Below are 23,652 nucleotides of genomic sequence, written 5' to 3'. Positions count from 1 at the left end.
TGAAAAGTTTTTTTTTTTTTCTTTTTAGAAGTAGGTGGAAAGTAGATAACTGAATTATGGACAGTCTTTTAGTATCTAATTTTACTTGATAATGTCCTGTTTATGAGAGCACACAGTACAGAAATAGGATAGGATATGTTTATCTTTGTAGCAGTGCAGTGTGATTCTTCATCCCTTATTCACTGAGTTTGTTTTTTTGTGACGTGGATGATTATTCATGGTTACGGTAGTTTAGCTGAAACTGGAAAGTTAGTTCTTTGAATAGTTAAATGGTCAACAATAAATAAATAAAAATGTTTATTTGAAATGGCTTTCTTTTCTTCATGTTTTCTTTAATGTATGATACTCATTTAGAGTTCCTTTGTGTTTCCTTGCTCTCTCTGAAGGGAGCTTTAGTTCTAGAGCACGCTCTTATCTAAGGCACCTAGATGTCTGAATTTAGATGGGATAAAAATAAATGTAATTGTTATACCCTAAAGCAGGACTGTTATAATATATGAGGTTGTGTGGAAGCAAAAATATCCTTTATTAAAGAAAAGTGTTGAGCTAAAAGTGTGCCTTATAGTAAAGACAAGGAGCAAAACAGATTTGGATAGTTTATAATAACACTGATTCTGTTTTGAAAGTGTCATAGAAACAAGATGGGTTATCTTTAAAGGTAAGGAAAAAAAACTGACATTGAAATGGAGATCTTCCATTAGACTGACTTCATAAACATTTTTTCTTACACAAAGCAAAATAATGTCACGAGAATTTCTAGTGAGCCTTTCAAAGATCACTCATCTTTGTTCTTTCTTTCTTTCTTTCTTTCTTTCTTTCTTTCTTTCTTTCTTTCTTTCTTTCTTTTTTGTAGTTGCATTAAAATCTTCAAACTCTACAAGACCAGAAAGAAATGGCATTCAGGAAAACTGTAGAACAGCAAAACTTGGAGAGGGGATGCAGATCCTCGAAGGGGAACTCTTACTGCAGGTATGTTTTGAAATGAATCTGTTAAGTGACCATTTAAATTCAAGTAATAAAAATAGACTATATTTAACATGCTAGTTATTCAGTGGTGAGTTTAAAAAGGAAGTTTTCCTGTTGTCAAATTACTTAGTCATTTTCTTTAGGTTAATACTACGTCTTCCTTGCACTTTTTGCTGGAGGTCCTAGTGACTTTGAAGAGTGGTTGTTAGACCGCAGGGACCTATGCTTTAAGTCAAATCTTAGTGTTGTATTTTTCAATCTCTTTGCATCTATTTTTTTGGTTTTTAATATTGATATCTTTATTGACCTTTATTACAAAGATTAGTAGATGATTAGTCATGTACTGCAAGTCTGATGACTGTCTAGAAAAAAATTATCTTCAAAAGACATTAAGCTTGCTGGGATATTTTGAATTCTCGGTGGTTTGAAAGAACCTAGAGTTTGTTGCATAGGTTCAGGAGAAATGTTAAAGTATTTCCATCAACTTAGCAATATGAACTACTGGAAAGAATTAATGAAAAATAGTGTTTTCAAAAATTATTTAGTTTATTTTAATATCCTAGAATGTCAAAACATATGAAATGTGATACAATATTAGGTCCAGATTAAATTCAATAAATGACTAATACAAGCATTCCAATGTTCTAATTAGTTTCACAAAATATATTTCACTGTGACCTTCAACTCCGTTTGAAATACGTCCATAATCTATTTTATATGCGCATTTTCCAAACTGACATACCATAAGTGTCAAATTATTAGGTCAGTGAGAGGCAGTGCTTTGCTTAGAACAAAATAAATGTGACTGTTCAAAGGGCAGAAATGAAAACAGCTTCTAAGAATCCCACAAAACAATTACTGTAAATTAATGCTAGTGGAAAATTGTTTCCCAACCAACTGAAAAAACTAGGACATGAGTGTACTTTTCTAACCTCAATAAAGTATGACAGAACTGTAACAGGGTTGTTACAGATAAGCAGCTTTCTTTTAGATGGAAATTATTTAAAAAGGCACAGTATATGTTTGTACTGGAGACATCTAATTGTTTGATATGAAATTCAGTTACTTTACTTGACTACTAAGTTCTATCTATGATGAAACTGCTGTAGCAAATGCCTTTCCAATATGAAAACAAAATAGATTGCGTATTTATTACTGTAAATTCTGGCCCCTTAAGAAGTGAGGAAAATTAATGGAATTTCTCAATTTTAAAAAAATTATTACAAAAAAAACCACAACTAATTTATGAAAATACATAAACAGACTTTTCTGAGGGAATTAAAAATTAAATGATGAAAATGGGAATTATCTAGAAGATATTAAATAACATTAAGATGTAAATAGTAGTACCCATCCTGCGTTGTGCCTAAACCCAGAAGTCTTTTAAGTTATCCAGGTTTCCATAAACTACAACTGATGATGAACATTTCCTTACTATAATCTACTTTTTGTAAGGATGGTATGAAAATATACCATATTGTTCATTTTTTTGTATTTACTCATCAGGTGTTTTTTTTTCATTTCGGAACAAACAAAATTGGGATGTCTTTAGTTTCAAACATAAAAACTAATTGTCTTAACAATTCAACATATGGCAGAAGTAGAGATTGAATGAATTGCTGTGCCTCCCTTAAAATTACTTAAATTACTTCAGTCTTAATTTAGATGTATAGTCTGTAGTAGTATAAGCAAGTTTATGATAAAATATGCAAGTGGAATTTACATCCTCAAATTTTTAAAACATCTTTGTTCTTGCTAGTAACAATTTTATAATTGCCCTTGTGTTAGGAATATTAAGAGTACTTTTGTATAAACAAAAATATTATGTCCAATGATCTAGAATAGTAATCATTGTCAAATTTCATTATACCTTTAAAGATTATTATTTTAGGATTAGTTTTTGCCAAAACTGGCATTGTAACCAACATCCCATTTATTGACATATCCTGGATACCTGCATATTTTAAGGGACTTCTAGCAATGTTTTGTCTTAGATTTCTTGGCAGAAAACAATCTTGTCTTTTACAGAATTTTTGGCTTACAGAAGGTATCTGATTTCTGTAGCAACAGTTCCATTTCAAAATGAACTGCCTAGCAGAGCCACTGTAAAATGTGACTGAATTCCAGGTACAGGAGCTGTTTGCCTTTGTCACAGATTGGACAAAGAAGAATCTTTCCATGGCTTTGAATGAAACAGAGCAGAATAACTAATTTTAACATGTGGTGCAGAATTACACAGTGTACAGTTCAAAGAAGTTTTATATCAAACACTTCATGTGAAATTCACTGCAAAGTAGGTCAGCAGAGGACACAAGCACCTGCCATTGCAGATTTCCCACTCTCTTGGGATTTGTATGAACTTTATCAAAACCAAGGATTTTATGTAACTGTTGGGACACTGCTCTGAACCTCAAGATCTCTTGGTTTGACTACGCTGTTTCATATTTTTTTTAAGCACATACTGTTTTCAGATAAATTTCATTAAACTAATATATGGAGGTTCTAAGAGCTTGTGAATATAAATGAAAATAGAGTAAGAAATATCTACAAATGAAATAGGAGCAACTGACAGAATTTTAAAACCAGTGTAATCAGATAGTTATCTTAATTAGACAATAATCATAAAAGAACAAGAAATAGTAAAACAATACCCTGGCTAAATATGGAAAAGCAGCTATGGTGGTTCCCATAGTTAATGGTGGGTTAATGTTTTTTGAAGAATGATGCTGTTTCATAATAAAAATATATATTATTATATTACAGTAACGAATAGGATATCCTTCACTTACTTTATGTTTTCTCCTAGTTACGATAATTTTGCGTAACGAAGAGTTTTAAAAATGTTTTTTGATCATGCTGGCCAAATTCAACTTTAAATGTAGCTGAGGAAATTAAGTGGCACAACATACTTAATTCCGTCCCTTGAGACAGCCTTTTGTTAAATCTTGACTGAAATCCACAGAAGTAAATCAGCACCTTTCAGATGAGCTGCCAAGTCACAAATGTTCTGTTTGCTATCACAACAATCGCCATGAACCATATTGATTTGGAGTTCAGATAAATGCCCTTTGCGTGACTTTGAACAAGGAGCCACTTAGTCTGCTTCTTCATGGAGGGGGAAATCTCTTCGAAAACATTGTTTACTTGCAATAGTCGGCTTGTGCAGAGGTCTTCTATTTTAAGTAAGCTATAAAATGTTTGTTGGACCATTTGGGGCTCTTGATCGCTTGATTTCCTGTCCACTTAGGCCTGTCTGCACTATGAATAGAAGAGATTTTGGGAATCAGTTTGTGATGCTGCTCCCTTTAATACTGCAGACATTTGAACATCCTGAAGGCTTGAGCTGAAGCATTGTGAACTGTGGTTGATGTTAGATAAATCCATAGGTCTTCATACTGCTGCCCCTCATCTCCTATGATAAAGAGTAAATAAGTCATCAAAAATCTTTAGCTTCTCCCCTGACTATTCCACTGGAATTTTCCAAACATTTTTCTTCTTTAGATGGGATTTTCTTTATTGTATCATGCATACTGTAGGGAGAGATGATGATGAATCCTTCTGTTTACACTGTTAGATAAAGATATGTTTTTGCATGCTTCGCATTATGTGAGACTATGGTACAGGTAGACTTAGAGCCACAATAATTATCTGAATTTTGTCTCTGAGGCTGACAGATTGGTGTGTTTCTTCCCCAGGCATTAAATGGTTTTGTGTTAGTTGTGACAGCAGACGCTCTGGTTTTTTACGTCTCTTCTACTATCCAAGACTACCTGGGGTTCCAACAAGTAAGTTTATTTTTTCCTTTTTTTTTTTTTCACATATGTTTTGGATAGTTTCTGAGGGCATCAGTACTCATATTAGGATCTGATTGTGTAATAAAATTCGCAGTCAGATATTTTGAGTTGGATTACTTTGAAACTGTATTACTTTTCTAACAGCTTACGTAGCCAAAATGGGATCTCAAGCCAAGCACAACAGTAATATGATTTCCAAAGCTGAGTTAGGCAAGATAGGAAATTCTCACACTTAATTAGTCTTTACTGGAACAACTGTTTGAAATTTATACTGTGGTGTTACCCAGTTTATGATGCTGAATTAGACGTAATTCAATGGGAAGGTAATTATTTTAATGGAAACCTTTCATACAAAATTAAGTCCATATGCTTTGAGGTTTTTTTAAGAATGTATTCAGAGATTTTTAGTAACTTTAGATTTTTTTTAGTGTGTTCTCTCTCCTGCCCCCCTCATTTATTTATTATTTTAAAACAAGCATTTGTTATTTACAATTTATGGAGCAAATCACATATGGCTTTGCAAACCATGTATCAAAATAGCAAAAAGACCAAGATCCAGAGGACACATGTTCCCTAAGGAATGCAACTCCCAGGATTAGTTTATGTTAAGATGATACAAACTGTGGTGGTTCTTACCTCTGCATGAGAGATAGGGCAAAGTTGCTTAAAGAGATTGAGTCAAGGATGGCCCAGTGATGCTAGCTTGGGCAACCTCTGACACTTTTTTCTTCCTGCATGCAGAAATTCTGCTAGCCAAGAGCCTCCTTTCCAGTACAACCCTTCTTTGGGTAGTATGGTGTAGAACTGATATGGAAGTAGCACTTGAATTACTGGGCATTGCATAGATGACAAAGGGAAATTTGATTTAATGATAAATACATAAACTGAATACTTTATGCTATGACATCAGTGTTGAATTACAAATGGGCTACATCTCCACAAGATACATTTGTTTACTGCACTTCTGTGGCGAAATATCTGTACAGAAATATCTACAGTTGTCAATTTATAACTGTTTCTTCATTTGTTGTGTACTGCATGATGATAGATTCAGATGCTGTCTAAAAATAGGGAGAAACTCTGCTTGGTCTGCAATTTTAGCTAACTGATAAGAATTAGTTGGGGAATGTTTATGTAAAAGAAAATATTCCAAACAAAACATTATTCCTTAGGTTTCAGAGTCTTTTGGTGTTGGGAAACGAAGAAAAAAGCATGGAAAAGAAATGTGCATAGAAATTCTAAAGCAATGCCAGTAAATCAAGTACATGATACAGAAGTGAAATCTTAAAGGTCCAAAAATTAGCATTTCTTGCATTTTTAATTCTGGAAAACATTGATTCTTTTATGAAGTTCATCAAAGCGAAGTCTGAGCTAGGCTTCTGCTTTTGGTAGCTCATCTTAATCTCTTTAGAATTGTTTTATTTAAAAACATTTTGTGTGCATATTTTTTTGATTGGGTTTTAGATTTATGTAGAAAGTAAACATTTTAATTCCTCTCAGTTGACCGATGCTTTTGAATATTATGGGTGTTTTTTCCCCCTTAATTATGTGTGTTGTTGTTTTTTTTTTTTAATCCTGGGTGTTGTAACTTTGTCATTCAGATCACATTCCTAACCACGCAAGTGGTGATATGAAAACTTTGCAATTACTGATTTTAATACATTCTTCAGGAATGATAAGGCTTTTAGGCAAACAAACACAATATTCAAAATATATCTGGCTTAGTTTTGAAAGTTCTGTTGTTCGGGGACTTTGACTTCTTTTGTATTCCTGCAGCACCTGGAATGGGTCAGGTCAAAGTACTGGCTGGCAATTATTTTATTTACAAGTACATAAAATGAAATGATTTAAACAAAACATAAGCATAATAGTTCCAGGCTTGCATAGATAACAAGTGGTTTTAAAAATTAAAAATAAAAAAGGGAGGGAGGGGTTGGAAGGTAGTATCTATATTTTCTATTATTATTTTTTGTGTTTGCAGTCATGGATGTGACTGATTCTTTCTCTGTGCTGCTAAAAATTGTTTCAGGAAGCTTTCCCATGTGCATGCAAATTATGTTTTTATGCTATATGTTTTTTATTGCTATGGCAATAGCACTATTATCAACCAGACAATTCTCGTCATAGTCTCAGAGAAGTTTCATATTCTTCTTTACTTCCCTCTTTTTTCCTTTATGTATGTAGTCTGATATTATACACCAGAGTGTATTTGAACTGATTCACACAGAAGACAGACCTGAGTTTCAACGTCAGCTACATTGGGCATTAAATCCTTCTCAGTCTGCAGATTCTGGACCAAGTGTACAAGGTGAGAATGCCGCTAACTTTTATATTTGCCTGTCCAATTATTTTTTTTTAATGGGTCTACATAAACAAACAAGCAAAAAAAGGTGTGGATCCTTTTATATGAACAAAAGAATGAATAATGTATTTTAAATTTATTTAAATGTTATGGATGTGTTTAGCCAACAATGGGAAGTGCTATTTGTGCACTTTAAATTGCACTGTTGTTCATAGGACAGCATCATAAACATACTAATTTTTCTCTGAAGTGGAAGGCTTTGATTTGGGGCATAAAAAAATGAATGTTATGCGTGTTTGATATATGTACAGTGGTAAATAGAAACCTGCATGTTTGTGTGGCAAACAGGGCAGTAAGAAGAGTAAGAAGTGAACAGTTTCTTTTGTTGATACAATAAATGAGGAAGATGTGTTTTGTTCTGTTTTTCCTGTGTTCATCTTCAGTTATACCTCATCTTTAATTAATGTATGAATGGGAAAGTGCTTTCTTTCTAAAAAAAAAAAAAAAAAAAAAAAAAAAAAGGATTTCTAAAATCTGCTGTTCCTGATTATAGATCATGACAGCACATTTATTAGCTTAGGAAGACCATCAGACAATTGGGTATGAAGTTCTTCAGGCTGGTAGATATATTCCAGGAATATTAGTTAAAGTATTATGTTAATATGGAATAGTGCATTCCTGGCTGTGGAAGACTTTTACTCCTCCATATCTGCTAGTATGCTAAGTAAGCTGCTGCACTGACCACTACTTCTCCTGGGAATAAAAGATGAAATAGATGAGCCTTTAAGACCAAGTATTATGCTGGCTAGAGTTTCAGGTTGTCACAAGTTATCATGACTGATGCTTATGTGAGCAGCTGTATTGAGAAACTATCAAGGAGAAATATGTTACCTAAATATTGGAAGAGAGATGTCTTGTTATAGATGGCTACATGCAATAACGTAAGCGTAAACCTGCCTGATAATAATGACAAAACTGTTGAGACAACTGTAATGCTTAATTTCACACAACAGCTGTTTAAATATGTAGGTAAAGGTCTGTTACTATAAGTTACTTGATTGTAGGTTGTTTTTTAGTCCAGAAAAAAAAAGTCCATATTCTTTTTTAATTTACCACTTATAAAGCAACTTGATTTAAAACTGCAACAATTTCCCATTTAATGTTTTATAGTAGTAAATCACGAACACTGTGATTTAACAGAAAAAAACTCTTAGAAACCAGCTAATATTACTTGTTTGGCTCACAGCTCAGTGCTTTTCAGTTTCTCATTTAGCGGTCAACACTTAAGCTATCTGTAGGTCAATCTACACGAGCCAGGGGAAAACATGCTACACAATTAATACTGCAATTCAGCCTAGCAAACAACTGCTGGCACTTAGGATTCCTGTTTTTATGTGGTGGCTTACTGTTTACCTCGGAGTGAAGTAGTGTTCTGTGGAGATTAAGCAAGTGTATGTGAATTTACAGAAGGTTGCGTTTGAAAAGCACAGTACTAGGCCGACTAGGCCTCGTTTTTTATTGAGTGATGGGAGTACTCCAAATGCTGAGCAGCACTACAAACAAACGTTTGTTTTGTGTTACTAGCTTACTAAAAGCTGCTAAATTATTTTCATGCCTCCAGTAGTGTAAAATGTTAGGCTGTTGAAGATTTTTAAACTGAATTCAGATTTATAACTGAGGATAACGCTATGATCACAAGGAACTTCCCCTGTTCCCCCTACCCCCTGTTTTTGTTAATTTAATCCATTTCCTTTGTAATGTATCCAGCAAGCATTACATAGTTATTTATAGATACATTATAATTGTCCTCAGGCTTAATCACAGATTTCAGTCTCAGTCTGGGAAGTGGCTGTGCTTCAGTTAGCCCAGACTGGATGCTTCCCACTCAGTGCTCTGGTATGCCTCAAGACCACTGTTTTCCTCAGCTGTTCCTATGCCTCCCTGCATAGGAAGGCATAACTCAGTGAAGTCTGCAAGATTCTGATTTTTCAGTCCAAAATATCCCCTTCAGGGCATTAAGTTTGGATTAGCTTTTAAAGTTCAGTTGCCAAGCAATGGTCTGTAAGACTCTTCGCTTTCCTACAGCAAGTCAGTTCTCCAAGGTTCTGGCACTAAGATCTCTCTGCCTCAGGTCTGCCTGGGAATGTGCAACAGTACTCTGTTCACAAATGTAGGAGGCTTGGGCTTAAAGCCTTCTCCCTTCCACAAGGATCAGAAACTCCTATTTTGAGTGCCTTCCCCCTCTTCCAAGCTGCAGATTGTTGCTTCTTCCACCAAAGTCTTGTTCCCTCTTGGGAACTGCCTGTTGTACTGAGGGAGTTGATAGACACTCAAGAGAACTAAGATAAGGTATTAGCATTCAAATGCTAGCCATGTACATACCAAACGAGTAGCACTGAGCTGCTTCAGTAGCAGAAATGCTGAAGGGCATGCCTATGCACTGCCGAGGTTTCCCACAGAAAGCCTTGCACAGCATTTTGGTTTCAAGGGCTCCTCTCAGTAAGCAATCCTCAGCCAGAAGATTTCTCTGAGCCGGGGGACTTACCAGAGCCCTTTGAGGAGCCTGCTGTTGATGATTTAAGTCTTTCCCTACATCCCCTTCAAGAAGTTGCCCTTAATCTCCATGAAAGAATCTGCTGAACAAACAGAAAGCCTTTAAGGCACCCTAAACTACTCAGGGTTCTCAACATGCCCCTGCCTGGCCACTAGATTTTCCAGGCAGCTCTTACATAGACAGTAACCAACTGTTAATACTAGTTTCTCACAGGGATTGTAGGCTTTCTGCCTCACTAGCTGGAGTCTTTCTCAGTTGTCGCTGGCCCTGCAGGAGTAAAGTCCTGGCAATAGCACAAGGATGTAAATATTGGGAATACTTGGAAGGAAACGTATTTTAGGTGGTTCCTTGGTACTAATAGTTGTGGAAAGTAAATATTGGTATCTACAGTGTGTTAACTATTTCAAGGAGACCTCCACTAATGGGTTTGTGGGGATTCTCAGCAGTGTTGGAGTTTGCATTTTTGAAAAAGGAACTGGAATTTGCAAGCTGCTTCTTTGCTCTTTCTTTGTTATCCTTGCTTCTTCAGAAGGCTTCTAACCCATTTCAGCACCTCTTGGAGAAGCCCCACCTCAAAGACAGAAGTATTGAAAATTCCCACCAGCAATTAAGCAAATCAATAAAAATAAATAAATAAATAAATAAAAACAACAAAAAAAAACACTGCAGCAGTAGGGAGTAAGGAAGTAAGTTTGCTTTTGTCTGTTGAGAACCATCCATATTATAAGGGAATATGTTGTTTTCTGGTATCAAGGTTAGGTGGCAAACACCCTGAATGTGAATATCTGTAGGATCATCTCAAAATGGTGGCCTTGGCTATCATGCAGTTCTGCAGATGGCTGTAATTTCAGCACATCCCTTTTCATATTCACTATTAGCTACGGTGCTTTTTTTTTTTTTTTCATCCGTAGTTGGAGGTCTGTTCATCAAAAATTGACCTTGTGTAGCAGAAAAAAAGGAATCTCCTGATTCCGTTGTCTAAAGAGCTGGGTGACTCAGCTTTCTTGTTGGATTTATATGTCCTCTTGATGAGCCATCAGTGATCTCATTTGACTCCAATTCAGTCCGTTGAATTAATAGTAGAGTAAACTGAACTGGCAGTTAGTCATGATTTGTTTTCCTTTGGGGTTGATCTGTCATTGTGCAAAACAGCTAGCCTATCCATAAGTTTTTCCAGCTGTCCAAAAGACAGAATTGTATTTCAGAGAACATAATGTGTCTGGTAAGCAAGTGGCATGCTACCTCCAACTCTACCTCCGAGTCAAGAAGGTCAGTTTGGATTCTTTCTATGATGGTCTTTTTTACATACATGGTAATTAATTCTCTTACAGTATATAGAGTATTTTAAAATTTACAGAGTTTTAACACACTAAAACAATGTTTTTACACTGTTGTTTTTTCTTAATTTCTCTGTGTTTGAATTAGGAAAGAGCATTTTGTGTTCTTTTAATATGCATTGTAAACAAGATTACTTTGCCAAATTTGCTTTAAGTTGACATGCTCTAGTATCTCTGTATATGTGGTCCCATGCAGAACATATGTATTCTATCAGCAGTTTATTGATCTACCTCCTGTTTTTACTTTATATTCTAAATGCTTAAGTCTATTTCCTAAATCCCACTTATTATTTTAGAATAAGCACATGCTTATTGTGAAGTGGTAGAAGACTGTCAGGTTGCTATCCTAGTACTCCAGGTTGTGGAGGCTTTGGAGAGCCTACATCATTTTCATGATCGACAACTCAGAAGAAATATTTTCACTATTTAGTAGTAAAATATTAGCTTTTTTTGTTGTTGTTATTTTTTGACATCTTCTGAAAAAGTTGCTCAGATTGATTTATTGTAGTAAATCTCTAAAGGTGCTTCTTTTTATTTATTGCTACTGATGGCTTTCACCTAGCTGTATGGACAACAATGGTTTCACATACCATCTTTGATATTATCTTACTGACCTTTTGAATACTCAAATTACTTATTATGGCTGAAAATGCCGACTTTTCACGTTTGAAGATTGTGCCATTGCAGCATTGGGACTGTACTCTCTGGTCATTCTGCTTTCTGCAACTGATTCAGAATCTAGATTATTGACTAAAATAATAATTATTTTTTTAAAGTTGCATACAGTTTTAAAATACTCTAACCTCTAAAACATAATCTCATTAGAAGAACTGATGCTTAACCTAGCATTGTAACTGGTAGAAGTTCTGAGAACGTTTCCAGTTTACATTGTTCTTGCTCAGGTCACGACCTAAGGCTTTGTTTATGAGGCGGAAGATGATTTGTTATAGATAGCCTTCACTAGGTGTTCTTCTAAAAATAATCCTTATAAATAATCCTTTCCTGTAGGAGATAATGGCTTTTCACAGCCAGCAACCTATTATAACCCAGACCAACTTCCTCCAGAGAATTCTTCCTTTATGGAAAGGAATTTCATCTGCAGGTTACGATGCCTCCTGGATAATTCATCTGGGTTCCTGGTGAGTATGGAGTTATGTAAAAACTTTCACACATGCTGTAATCTACATTATGCTTACAATATGTACAGCAACTTACTTTATTTAACTTTCTATTGATATCTGAGTGCTTGAACCAGCATATTCCAGTTAACGATACTAAATGACAAGTAGGGACTGTATTCCTGGGTTCCCATTTGATGTGTTGTTAGAACTAGGGGCAAGTTCTCTCATTTCTCATGGTTCAGTTTTCTCTGTGAAATATGAATAAGCCCTTGTGACTGAGAAGAATTCATAAGAAGTTATGTTAATTGCATATATATATAATGATATGTTCATTGGAATATTAGACGATCCAACTGGCATTTGCTTTTGCATGTATTTATTTCATAAAGCAGCCTTCTCATTATTTCTTTTTTTAGAGAGTTTACTAGTTATTAGATCTCTAGGTTATATGTTCAGGGTTATAACAGCAGTACTCAGTACTTGTTAGCTAACTTTTGTGTATGGCATGATACAAAGCTTGAATCTAATAGGTTATAAAACAAAGGATATATTTTACATCATAACAAAAATATCTGACTCTTAAATACCTCCAACATGTAACAGTTACTAACAGTTATTTTTTTTTGTCATCTTAAGGCAATGAATTTTCAAGGACGGTTAAAGTTTCTCCATGGACAAAACAAGAAAGGGAAGGATGGCACTACTTTGTCTCCTCAGCTAGCTTTGTTTGCAGTAGCTACTCCCCTGCAGCCACCATCTATCCTTGAGATACGAACCAAAAACTTCATCTTCAGAACAAAACACAAGCTGGATTTCACACCTACGGGCTGTGATGCAAAGTAAGTATAAATTATAGCACTCTACCCATATGCTGATGAGAAACATTTCAAAAGTGAATTTACAATGTATAGCTAGTTACTGTTTCAGTAAATACTGATGATTGTTTAGGATCCATTATTGTTTTTCTCTTCAGCCCTACTAGTAAGTTCAGAGAAATGGTTTCTAGTAACTGAAGCCAACTTGGGGGACTAGTATAAGTTTTATGATTTGTTAACTGTGTTTTTATTAGAAATGTCTCAACAAATGACTGATATTACAAAAAAAATGTAGTTAGCATTTATGTCTGAGATGTTCAAGCCACAATTAACTTGCTTGGCATTCCTTCTGTGAGATGGTTCATCAGCAGTGTTGCAAGTTTTATTTTTTATTCTTTTTACCTTCCAGAGGAAAGATTGTCCTGGGATACACTGAAGCAGAGCTGTGTATGAGAGGAACGGGATACCAGTTTGTTCATGCAGCTGATATGCTTTATTGTGCTGAAAATCATGTCCGAAGTAAGCTCCATTCCCTAAGAAAGGCTGTTAAAAATCAATGCTTGGATTATATTTACACTGAAAAATATTATGAAAGACTCTTAAACTTATGCAGTTATTAACAAAAAGAATACTATTCATCTTATGTGATCTTTCCCTTCCTATAAGAATTTATACTGGACAAGGAAATATTTAATATTCCTATCTAGAGCCTTTTAGGTTGTGTATTCCAGTTTCTGTCACATCTTGCTCTCTCACTTCCTTCTGTGCTCAGTCAGACTTCTGCTATTTCAACAACTTAATTTGGGCAAAGAGACTATTTCAAACATAACTTTCCTTAGAAATGTAAGATTTTAAAGAGAAAAATATTCTGTTACTGAGCCCTGGTAGCTTGATTTGATATAAATAACAGTATGAGGAGAAAGTGACTGATAAGTAACCATTTGGTAGACTTCCTTCTTCCCTTTTTTATTAGGTGTAACATAGTTCTCTTTCAAAGTTACAGAAACATCTTCAAGAGATTTTGATGCTTCTCTTCTACTGTCTTCTCTTGGAAAACTGTTTTATTTCTTTAGTCCCCATGTATACAATTAATTAAATCCCTTCAGGAGGTTAATTCTTAACCTATATTAAGCAGATTTTGTATTTCAGGGATAGCTCAGTCACTGTTGCCTTTCACTTGTTTTGTTTGTTTGTTTGTTTAAGGAATAAAAAAATTCCAAAATAAGATTGGTTGGAAACTTAGTTTGGAAACTTTATCTTAGAAATGTTTTTTTTTTTTCTCAATATCTGATGCTAAGTTTAAAAATAAATACATAAAGAATAGTCTTTTACCAAAGTTTACTTTTGGTTAGGATTTGTGAACTTTTCCACTATTTTTATTTGATTTTTCTGTCTACAAAGACAGTAGTTTCAGCAATGTATAACGAAAACAATAGTATGTTTATGAAGCATTGCTAGTAAAGTGAAAACGGGAGTGTAAAATGGATTTTGAAGTATTAACCAGTCAAAATGTGAAAGAATTTGATTCAGAGCTAACATATAACAGAGGCTAGCATAGCTCTAGTACAGGGCTAATTCAAAGTTTTCTAATTTATAAAACAGTAGTCACTTTTCAGCTGTAAAAGAGATTTACACTTTTGTCATCTACACTTTTAATAGTCTCTATTATTGCAGAAATAATAGATGAGGCTCTATATAGGATGTTGCCTGTCTGTAGTGGATATCTTACAATTACTTGTAATTTTGGCTTTTATTTTACGGGTAAAAGATACCTTGAAAAGTGATCAATCATCCCATTGCACTAGGAATACATTAGTGTTGTACAGAAATAGGTAAACAAGGACCTAAAATTGTAAATTGCTCTACAGATGGGATTATTCTCATGACAAGCCAGGTTTTCCTATTTTTCTTCACTTGACAGTAAATGGTATGTTTGCTCTTCAATTTTAGTGATGAAGACAGGTGAAAGTGGAATGACTGTCTTCAGGCTTCTAACCAAAGAAAATCGGTGGGCCTGGGTACAGGCAAATGCGCGACTTGTGTACAAAAATGGAAGACCAGATTACATCATTGCCACGCAAAGACCTCTTACGTGAGTCATCATAAAGCAGTATAAAGTATAAAGCAGTATTCTTCAAGAAACCGAGCATTTTTGATCACTCTTGTTTACCTTCAAAAATCCAGCTGCAGTTTTGTAGGGGAAACAACAAAAAGCATAAAGAATTTATATATTTTGTAATTTATGGTGCTTAATCGAGTTCCATATAATATGGAATTTAGCATTATTATACAGGTTAAATGAATTTTCCCAAAGAGTTTGTAAAATGATTACTTGCCATGTCAAGAAAAACATAACATATGGAACAAAGCCCATTTATGTTTATTTCAGCCCCTAATGCACAGCAAATGGTGTATGCTATCTAGATTTAATTACAGATGTAGTATGTAAAGGTCATATTACAGTCATAAGCTCTTTATTTCATAATCTGCCTCTTGGTTTAAGTCAGCCAAGTTGAGCTGAAATAGCTAGGAATTTGAAAAATGCCTTCGATATTTATTTATTAATTCCAGGAGACAAAAAGATTACTGTAACTGTTGAGTACTGCAGTATTGTGCTATATATTGATTTACTTTCAGAGACGAAGAAGGGGCAGAACATCTACGGAAACGTAACATGAAACTGCCCTTCATGTTTGCCACGGGTGAGGCTGTTTTATATGAGGTAACTTTCCCAATGTCAAGCCTTATGGATGCTTCTCAGCCAAGGAATAAGGCCACAACGGGAAAAGGAGGTAAAGCTACGCTACACGGTGATTCTGTGGATCCAAACTCCATTCTAGGTGCCATGTTAAGGCAAGACGAGTCTGTGTATCTTTGCCCTCCAGCATCACACAAACTTTCCTTTGAGAGGAACTTCTTCACAGACAGCAGGGACGAACTGGGCAGTGTTGTAAGCAGTGACTGGACGGATAGTTTCCTGCCTGCTGGAAATCACAGCATCCTCAAACAGGAACTAACTGAGTGTTCCCAGGACAGTAGTGTGCCGCTTCCTGAAGACAGTGCGGCACTCTTTCAAGATAACAAAACCAGTGATTTGTACAGCATCATGAAAAATCTTGGTATTGACTTTGAAGATCTAAAGTACATTCAGCAGGATGAGGATTTTTTTAAAACTGAATTATCTGGTATGGATGATATTGGGGACATAGACATAACTGATGAAATCCTGACTTATGTTCAGGATTCCTTAAATAAGTCTGACTTCTTATATTCAGGCTGTAACCAGCAGCAACCTGTGGTCCAGAATGCCAATTGCTTGGTACAGCAAGAATTAGATCAGCATCAAATTCACGAGCATCGGAAGCAGCTCATGGAGCAGCAGCAACAGCAGCAGCAGCAACAGCAGCAGCAGCAGCTCTGTCAGAAGATGAAACATATGCAAGTCAACGGGATGCTAACAAATTGGAACTCTGGCACCAGCATGCCTCTTAGCTGCTCACAGCAGCAGCCCCAGCAATATGTATTCTCTGGCATGCATGCCACAACTCCTGAGTTTTCTTACAAATCAGAAGTAAACACTTCGCCTTATGCATGTAGGCAAGAGTTTGTTCCTTATAAGCAACCCACAGCAATGATGCCGCAGCTTTCTAATTTTTCCCAAATGAATTTCCCTGTAGCAAGTTTTGAGAGATCAACGTACTCTGCTTCTTCCAACTTGGAAGATTTTCTCGGTTGTTTGCAGCAGGTCCCTGAAAATCACGATTGTGCGATAAACTCTGAGTCGGTTATGCTAACTCCTCAAACGTGCTATGCAGGTGCTGTTTCTATGTACCAGTGCACGCAAGAAGCACAGCCCAGCTGCATGGATCAAATGCAATATGATCCTATGATGGCAAGTCAACAAACATTGTTGAACAAGGTATGGTAAGCAACGTTGTTATATTGCTTGAATCACATTTTTGTGGGGTTTGAATGGCTCCTGGGATGCAGTGTTTGCCATACTTGAATCACTGAGTTTGAAACTGGTGTGTTAGCAGTGAGTGAATGTCTTTGCTGTAGTTGTTCATTAGACTGAACAAGGTTGCGTTTGGTCAAGTTTTTGTGTACATATATCCACATCCTGGTAGTTCTCTTCGGCAGTATTAAAGCAGGAGTGAGTGAACTAGGCTATTGTACCTACCAGTAATTTTCCCAGTGGGAGCCAAAAAAACAAAACAAAACACAACAGATTAGGTCATAAGCTTAGAATTGGCTTATACATTTTTAGGGGAAAAGGATGATATCAGTAGAAAAATGGAGCTTTTCTTTAGCACAGATTTCAATTTTAAGCACGGTTCTTCATAGGTAAAATTAACTTAAAAATAAAAGATAAATCAGTTATTAAGGCAGTTCCTGATTTTGAATAACCTTTGTTGAAGTCCTTTAAATTGTACCATTTATTTCTGTTATGATGCTCAAGTACAGAGCCACAATTCTTTTTTGGACTTCAGTGAGTTTGTGTTCTAAAGTACTGATCCTGCTGTAAATGCTTGTGCATGTGCATAAGCATTTACAGAATTAAAGTATTAATTGACATTTTAACCTACACAAGCCAGAGGTGAGGAATGCGAGTAGAACATATCCAGTTTTTTTGGTATGCTCAGTACAAGTACAAAACATCCTTTTAAACTGTTTCACTAGTGGAAAAATGTAATTGCAGAATTACAGAAATTGAGCTAAAACAGTTCAGCAAGTGTCCGAGGGCTGAAATAGCATGATGTTACTTTGGCAAACTGCAGGCACAGGCTTGCACAGCACTTGGCTGTTTGTTGCATGGCTGTGGTCAGCGTTAATAATCCTGCATAGTGCTTGATAACAGGGATGCAAAGCATTTCCAAGATCATCAAAGTTTACTCCTGTAATAGGATAGAAATGTCCTTTCCCCAAAAGCTGTACTGGTGTGGCCCATTGGTTTCGAACAGCCAGCACCTCAGCAATTCAATTTCCTCCTTTCTAATGGTTGGTTTAAAATACATTTATTTGATTGATTATTTTGTTATGCTGCCTTAATCATTTTTGTTATGCCCCCTTTTTGTTCTTTTCTCGATTACTTTATCTTCTCTATCTGTAAAAAGTTTGACTAATGACAAAGACAGCATCTCTAAATGCAATAAATGAATTTCTTTTACGTTGTATTTACGGGAATGTTGTGCTACCATAGTAACATTGCTTTTAGCTTGGTTGTCATAAAAACATGAACAAAGGCTACTTTGTGAAAACGTAGTCTTACTTAAGTTGTTCAGAGGCAAATTAAGCCCCTTTTGCTATGGTATACCCATGCTGAATGGATCTGGATGGCATTGCATAAGCAGAAGCCTAATGCAGAACTGCTGTTACGCTGTAACATCATTTAGCTCCTTGTCAGTTCCTGTTTACATCTGAAGAGAAGTGCTGGACATTTGTCCAAATTAGCTTAAAAGAGCAACACACTGCTTGATAAGGAAGGCTTATTGCCCCTTCCCTTTTTTGTAAAAGAGTGATCAGAGATAGCTGAAAGCCATTTCCAAGTCCTAGTGGGTCCACAACTTACTTATGCCAGTGAGTGTTGGTGGCTGGGAGGAAGAGACTGCTTGCTCCTAAACCAAGTAGCAGTGTCTTTTTGCAGCCTATACTAATGCATACTGTTCACATTGAAACAAGAACAAAACACAACCAACCAACCAAAGGCCTCTTGTATCAGACTGTACTCACTTTCGATCTCTATTCACACCTGTCAATTAACATATTTATGGACTGAGGGCAAAGGAAGGCTCTACGTACGTAAAGATGTTGTGTTGAGAACTGTTTTAATATAAAAAAAACTTATTCATTTTGCTTAGAAATGTAATTGCTGGAAGGAAAATAACCATGTTTATGATGTATACTTGTATTGCAGAGATATAAGAGGAGTTAAGAGAAATTTAAAATAAGTGAACTCATTGAAATTAGTAATTCGGAAGTATAGCTACTGCACTTAAGTTGTAGTCTTTTAAAATATCTGTGCCGAAGCCATGATGGCAAATAAAATGTGTTTATTTATTGTAAGTAGAGAGAAGGTGTCGCTATTACGGTAATAAAATTATTAAGGTTTGACTTTATTGGCTGCTGGTAACTTCAGTAAGGCTGTAAGTAAGCTGATACTGGGTGTTACTGTTGGAGTTGCAGTCACACATGCAAACCAAAGCAGGGCATTCTGCGTGGCTGGATTTGGCCTGCTGACATCAGCCACAGGCTGGAGAGAGTACGGACGTCTACTATGCCAGCAGGGATTGCTGTCCTTTCAGCAGCCTCCTACCTCCCATCGATTTCTACACAAAAAGACAGCAGGATTAGAAAGCCAGAAGGGTCTGTTGTGATCATCTGCCTTGACCTTCTGCCTAACTTGTAATTAATCTGTTCTACCAAAATTAACTCCTTCCTTGAACTCGTGCATTCATGGTAGGATAGTAACCACTGTAGTCTCCATCACTAAAAGCCTTTCACTCGTCTTATAAAACATAATGATATCATCTTCTTCCAGAATTTATCCTAGTTCGTTCGTGTATCCATCATTGTTAGTATGGCATCTTTGATTTAAAGCCAAATCCACATGGTTGTAGAATAGTCATTAGGAATTTTAGAACAACAACTGCGTGGTTTGTCAAATTTCAGTGTTTGCCTAGCAGGAAAAAAAAAGTTTCCACAAAATCAGCATATCTTGATAGATGAATGAGAGAATATATAATATGTTTTAAGGACAAACGTTGAATGAATGAATACTTCCAATATAAGCTACTCCCAAAGAGATGATGGAAATGTTTAAAATATTTTGTTTTTATTTTCTTTGCATGACTGAATGGAGTATTTTGTAGATAAAATTAGTTTTCCAGAGCATGACGGTAAGCATTACATCAGATGGTTAAAATAATCCTATGAACAATTTATGTCAAGACTGATGAAAGCCATTCATTGCTCTTATTTGGTGTTGTCAATATGAAGACCATTTGTTAAAAAAGCCCACCCTAAGATAGCTCAGCTCGTGGATTGAATGCAGTACACTTACAAATAGGACTGAATATGCATTCCTGGAAGAGCTGTAAAGTCTGGATCCCATTGCAGACATGAAAATATGTAAATAGGTTGCTTCTAAAATGTGACAGCTGGATGTGGAACTTAAGATTACTCAGACTGTACTTTCTACAAATGGAAACTCTATTATGCTTTAGATAATGATGGTGTTTCTTTCCCTTGGCCTGAAGTGGGACTCTCAGTGACTTCAGCAAGGTTGGTTTCACTGGTGATTCAGACCCTACTTTGATACAAATTATGTTTTTGTCATTCATCAGCCCCCGCCCGCCCCCCCCAAAAAAAATTAAAATAATTGAAGATACTCATTATATTTTAATATGATCTTATGAAAACTGTGCGTTTAGGCAGATTTAAAAAGAAATAAAATTGGTTTCCCATATTAACCATTTATATTGTCTTTTTTCCTACCAGTTTCAAAACGGTTTCAATGGAGGAAATGTAAATGAAGCATATCCCTCTCAGTTAGATGTGATCAGTAATGCACAGACTGCCACACATCTTCAGCCTCTTCATCATCCAACAGAACCCAGATCCTTCTCAGATTTGGCATCTAGTGGATTTATGTAATTCAGATCTAGAGCTCCATCTGTGACTTTGTCTGGGCATCAGGCTGCTCTGAGGAAAAGCTCTATAAGTCTATCTTTGACCATTGGACTTGAACAGCTAAATTACATTTTGAAAATTTGAGGTTGGTTGCACTATATGCTGGTGGCTATGTAATCCAAGGCCCTAACTTCTTAGGGTGACAAGTGGAATTAAAACTCTTGACTAAAAGTATGCATGTGCTGTTTTCCATCAGATTGACTGTGTTGTTCCAGTATGGATTACATATGTATTACAGACTATGTCATGCTATACAACATAAGATAAGGCAAATGGTTTTGTTGTTAAGAAAAATAATTGGGCACTTTACAAATAGCATCAATGGCACAAGGAAGATGATTTCACACTTGGATTATTTCCAAACTTTATTTAAAAATATATATATATAAAAACGCTCTGAATTCATGAGAATCAAAAGCACTTAATTTAATGCATACTAAGCTCTTTAATCACTTATTTTATATTTAAAACATTTTGTTTTAAGTCTCCATTTCTAGCACTTTAATAGAAGGCTTAATACAATGATATGATATGCAACTTCAGGTTTTCTATGAAACAGATCCCTTGCATTCCTCCTTTTCTCGTCAACCTTAAGTGCCTCACAATTTAGCTACCTTGTTTCTGACAGGAGCTTATTTTAGCAAAACTCACTATAAATGTCATCTGTATTATGTGAACTTTTATCTAACATCTACAGTGCTACTGGCTGTACCTTTTTTTTTTCTTCCCTAAAGATAATTTGTTTAGAGTATGTCTTAATTCTTTATCTGTGGATTTGTTACACTATTATCTGGAGCTATTAAATGTTCTGAACTTAGTTCAGCTAAAGAGTTTTGGTTTATTCTATACTGCTTTTCTGCTTTCTTCAGGTAATACAGGGTATATTAAAAAGCAGATTTTGCTGAGGGGGAGGAGCAGTTCCTCAGGATTAGTTTTAGATTATTAATGCTGAAAAACATGTGCCTTATCTTGTGTTAAAACACTCATAATGTTCTTTAGAAATAATACAAGGCTGCTCTATGCAAATACTTTCATTAAAATGGATATAGAAAAGGTTTGCATTTTAAACAAGGGGGAAAGGAGTCTCAATAGCAAGTGGTATTGACACTTTGACTGCAGCTTTCAATGTTCATAGTGGGAAGGGGTCAGTTTTGGTTTAAACTTTATCCCTAGCAAATTGCACTGCAAAGGACTGAGAGGTTATTCTTTTAATGTATGTGGATCCATTTTAAAAGCTTTGTGCAAAATATAAAATTGGAAAAAGAAACAAAAAGTCGTTGAAGAAATTCTGCTTGTAATAAGCTTTATTTTCAGGAGGAAAAAAAAAACACAGGCAAAACATCATTCTGGTTTTTGTTTTTCTTTTTATCAGAGAGGATTGTTAGAACTTTAGACACCAATGTTTGGTGCAAAATAATAGTCTACATGAAAATACAGAAATGTGTGTATGTTCAAAATATTTCTGTATTCTTGCGTGTTGTATAGTTCATATATAATAAAATGTCTTTGTAACATATTTTAAACCAGTTAATTTTAAAGTGTTACATCATTACATGTTAAGAACAATTTTATTACATTTGTTATATATAATATAAAATGGCAATGTAGCCAGTTTAAAGCAGGCAAAAGTAAATCAGCTCCCTCCAATTAGTTGTTAATATCATTTAATACAAGGACAATCACTTCAGGTTGGAATTCTTCATTCTTAGATGTAACGTGTTTGCTTCAAGGAAGAACAAGTCTTCAATTCTGTGATATAATATCCTAGGCCAAACGTAGTTCAGTTACAACTTTTCAGATGACTGACTTCAGTTTTTCTAAGTGAAATTGCCATATTTGAAAGGGACATTAAGGAAGCAATTACTATTTGGGAAAAGCCCATAAAGAGATTGTGGGTTGTAATACAAGGTTGCTTTTTTTTTATTATTTTATAAACGTTTCAGATTTTGTTTTCAACACAAGACATCACTAAGCTTTAGTTAATGTCTTTTGAATTAATTGGTCATCCTGTCACTTTTTTTTATGTAAGGTCTTGTTTTAAGCCAATATCTGAAACGTCTTCCATATGTAGTTAGTGTATGTTTGAATTTGAACTTGAAAATTAGGAAAGAAAAGTAATGCTGTAAAACCAGAAGGTTCAAAGGGATAATGTATGTTTTACATCTTACAAACCAGTGTATGTTCTGTTTATGAATTTAGTTAAACCAAATACATGTCCTTTCACTAAGTGCCAAGGATGCAGTACTACAATTGTGCTGCCTTACTTACTGTAAACAAATTAGTTGTTTATATGCATATCAGCTTTTTTTTTTTGCATTATCTTATGTGTACAACATTGACTGCATTAGTGCACTCTTGATCTGCACCAAACTGTACCTACAGTGCACAGATGTTTCTAAATTGGATCTCTAGTAGCCCTTCAGGTCTGTTATAAGTAAGATATTAACCCCATGTTAGACAGTATTACTATCAACTTTTGTACAAGTTTTCTTAGCTTGTTTTACTTTCCAGTTCTTATCTTTCATTTGCTATGCCTGCACATACCATGCAGTACATCTTTTGCTTTAAGGTATGGTTTTGTAGCGCTGTTGCTGACCTTCAATAAAGTTTGTAAGACATAATATATGGTAATAAAATAATCACTTGAATGTAGCTGAAATGCATGTTCTTTTACTGCAAAATGTTCGATTTCGGCAGTGTACAAAAAGATACGTTATCATACAGTTAGTAATATTTTTTGAGAACTGGTCATCTGAAAGTTTACAAAACTATTGTTATTTATGTCACTGTGGACTTTGCACTTCTCTGAATATAAGATGCAAATACAATGTGTATAATTTAGAGTGGTGAACAAGTGTGTATTTGCCCATGGAATTAGTATTTTCATTTGATAATCGCATGAAAATCAGTTTGTTAATAAACATTGTAAACAGTGAGCCACAACTAGCAGTTGAAAGGCTTCTGTATTTGTTGCCTTGTGAACAGTAAATTTGTAATTCAGCTGTACTGAGACAGGAATAGATCTCTGCATAGATGCTGCTAAAAATAAGGTAAGCATTTTCTGTTTTGAGATC

General features: G+C 35.3%; 1 protein-coding gene across 2 annotated transcripts in view; it reads left to right on the top strand.

Moving 5' to 3' along the window:
• The window catches only part of AHR (aryl hydrocarbon receptor), a 61,691-nt gene extending 38,461 nt beyond the window's left edge, over positions 1-23,230 (top strand). For both annotated transcript variants that reach the window (XM_027450900.3, XM_005015139.6), the window contains 9 exons: positions 854-969; positions 4,662-4,751; positions 6,945-7,068; positions 11,962-12,092; positions 12,711-12,913; positions 13,299-13,408; positions 14,840-14,981; positions 15,527-16,808; positions 20,387-23,230. In XM_027450900.3, coding sequence (XP_027306701.2) covers positions 854-969; positions 4,662-4,751; positions 6,945-7,068; positions 11,962-12,092; positions 12,711-12,913; positions 13,299-13,408; positions 14,840-14,981; positions 15,527-16,808; positions 20,387-20,542 — 2,354 coding nt within the window. In that variant the 3' untranslated portion in view covers positions 20,543-23,230. The remainder of the gene's footprint in view (positions 1-853; positions 970-4,661; positions 4,752-6,944; positions 7,069-11,961; positions 12,093-12,710; positions 12,914-13,298; positions 13,409-14,839; positions 14,982-15,526; positions 16,809-20,386) is intronic.
• Positions 23,231-23,652: the final 422 nt, after the last annotated feature.

Source organism: Anas platyrhynchos, chromosome 2 (assembly GCF_047663525.1).
Source record: "Anas platyrhynchos isolate ZD024472 breed Pekin duck chromosome 2, IASCAAS_PekinDuck_T2T, whole genome shotgun sequence".
NCBI lineage: Eukaryota > Metazoa > Chordata > Aves > Anseriformes > Anatidae > Anas > Anas platyrhynchos.
This window is presented reverse-complemented; position numbering and strand designations above follow the sequence as displayed.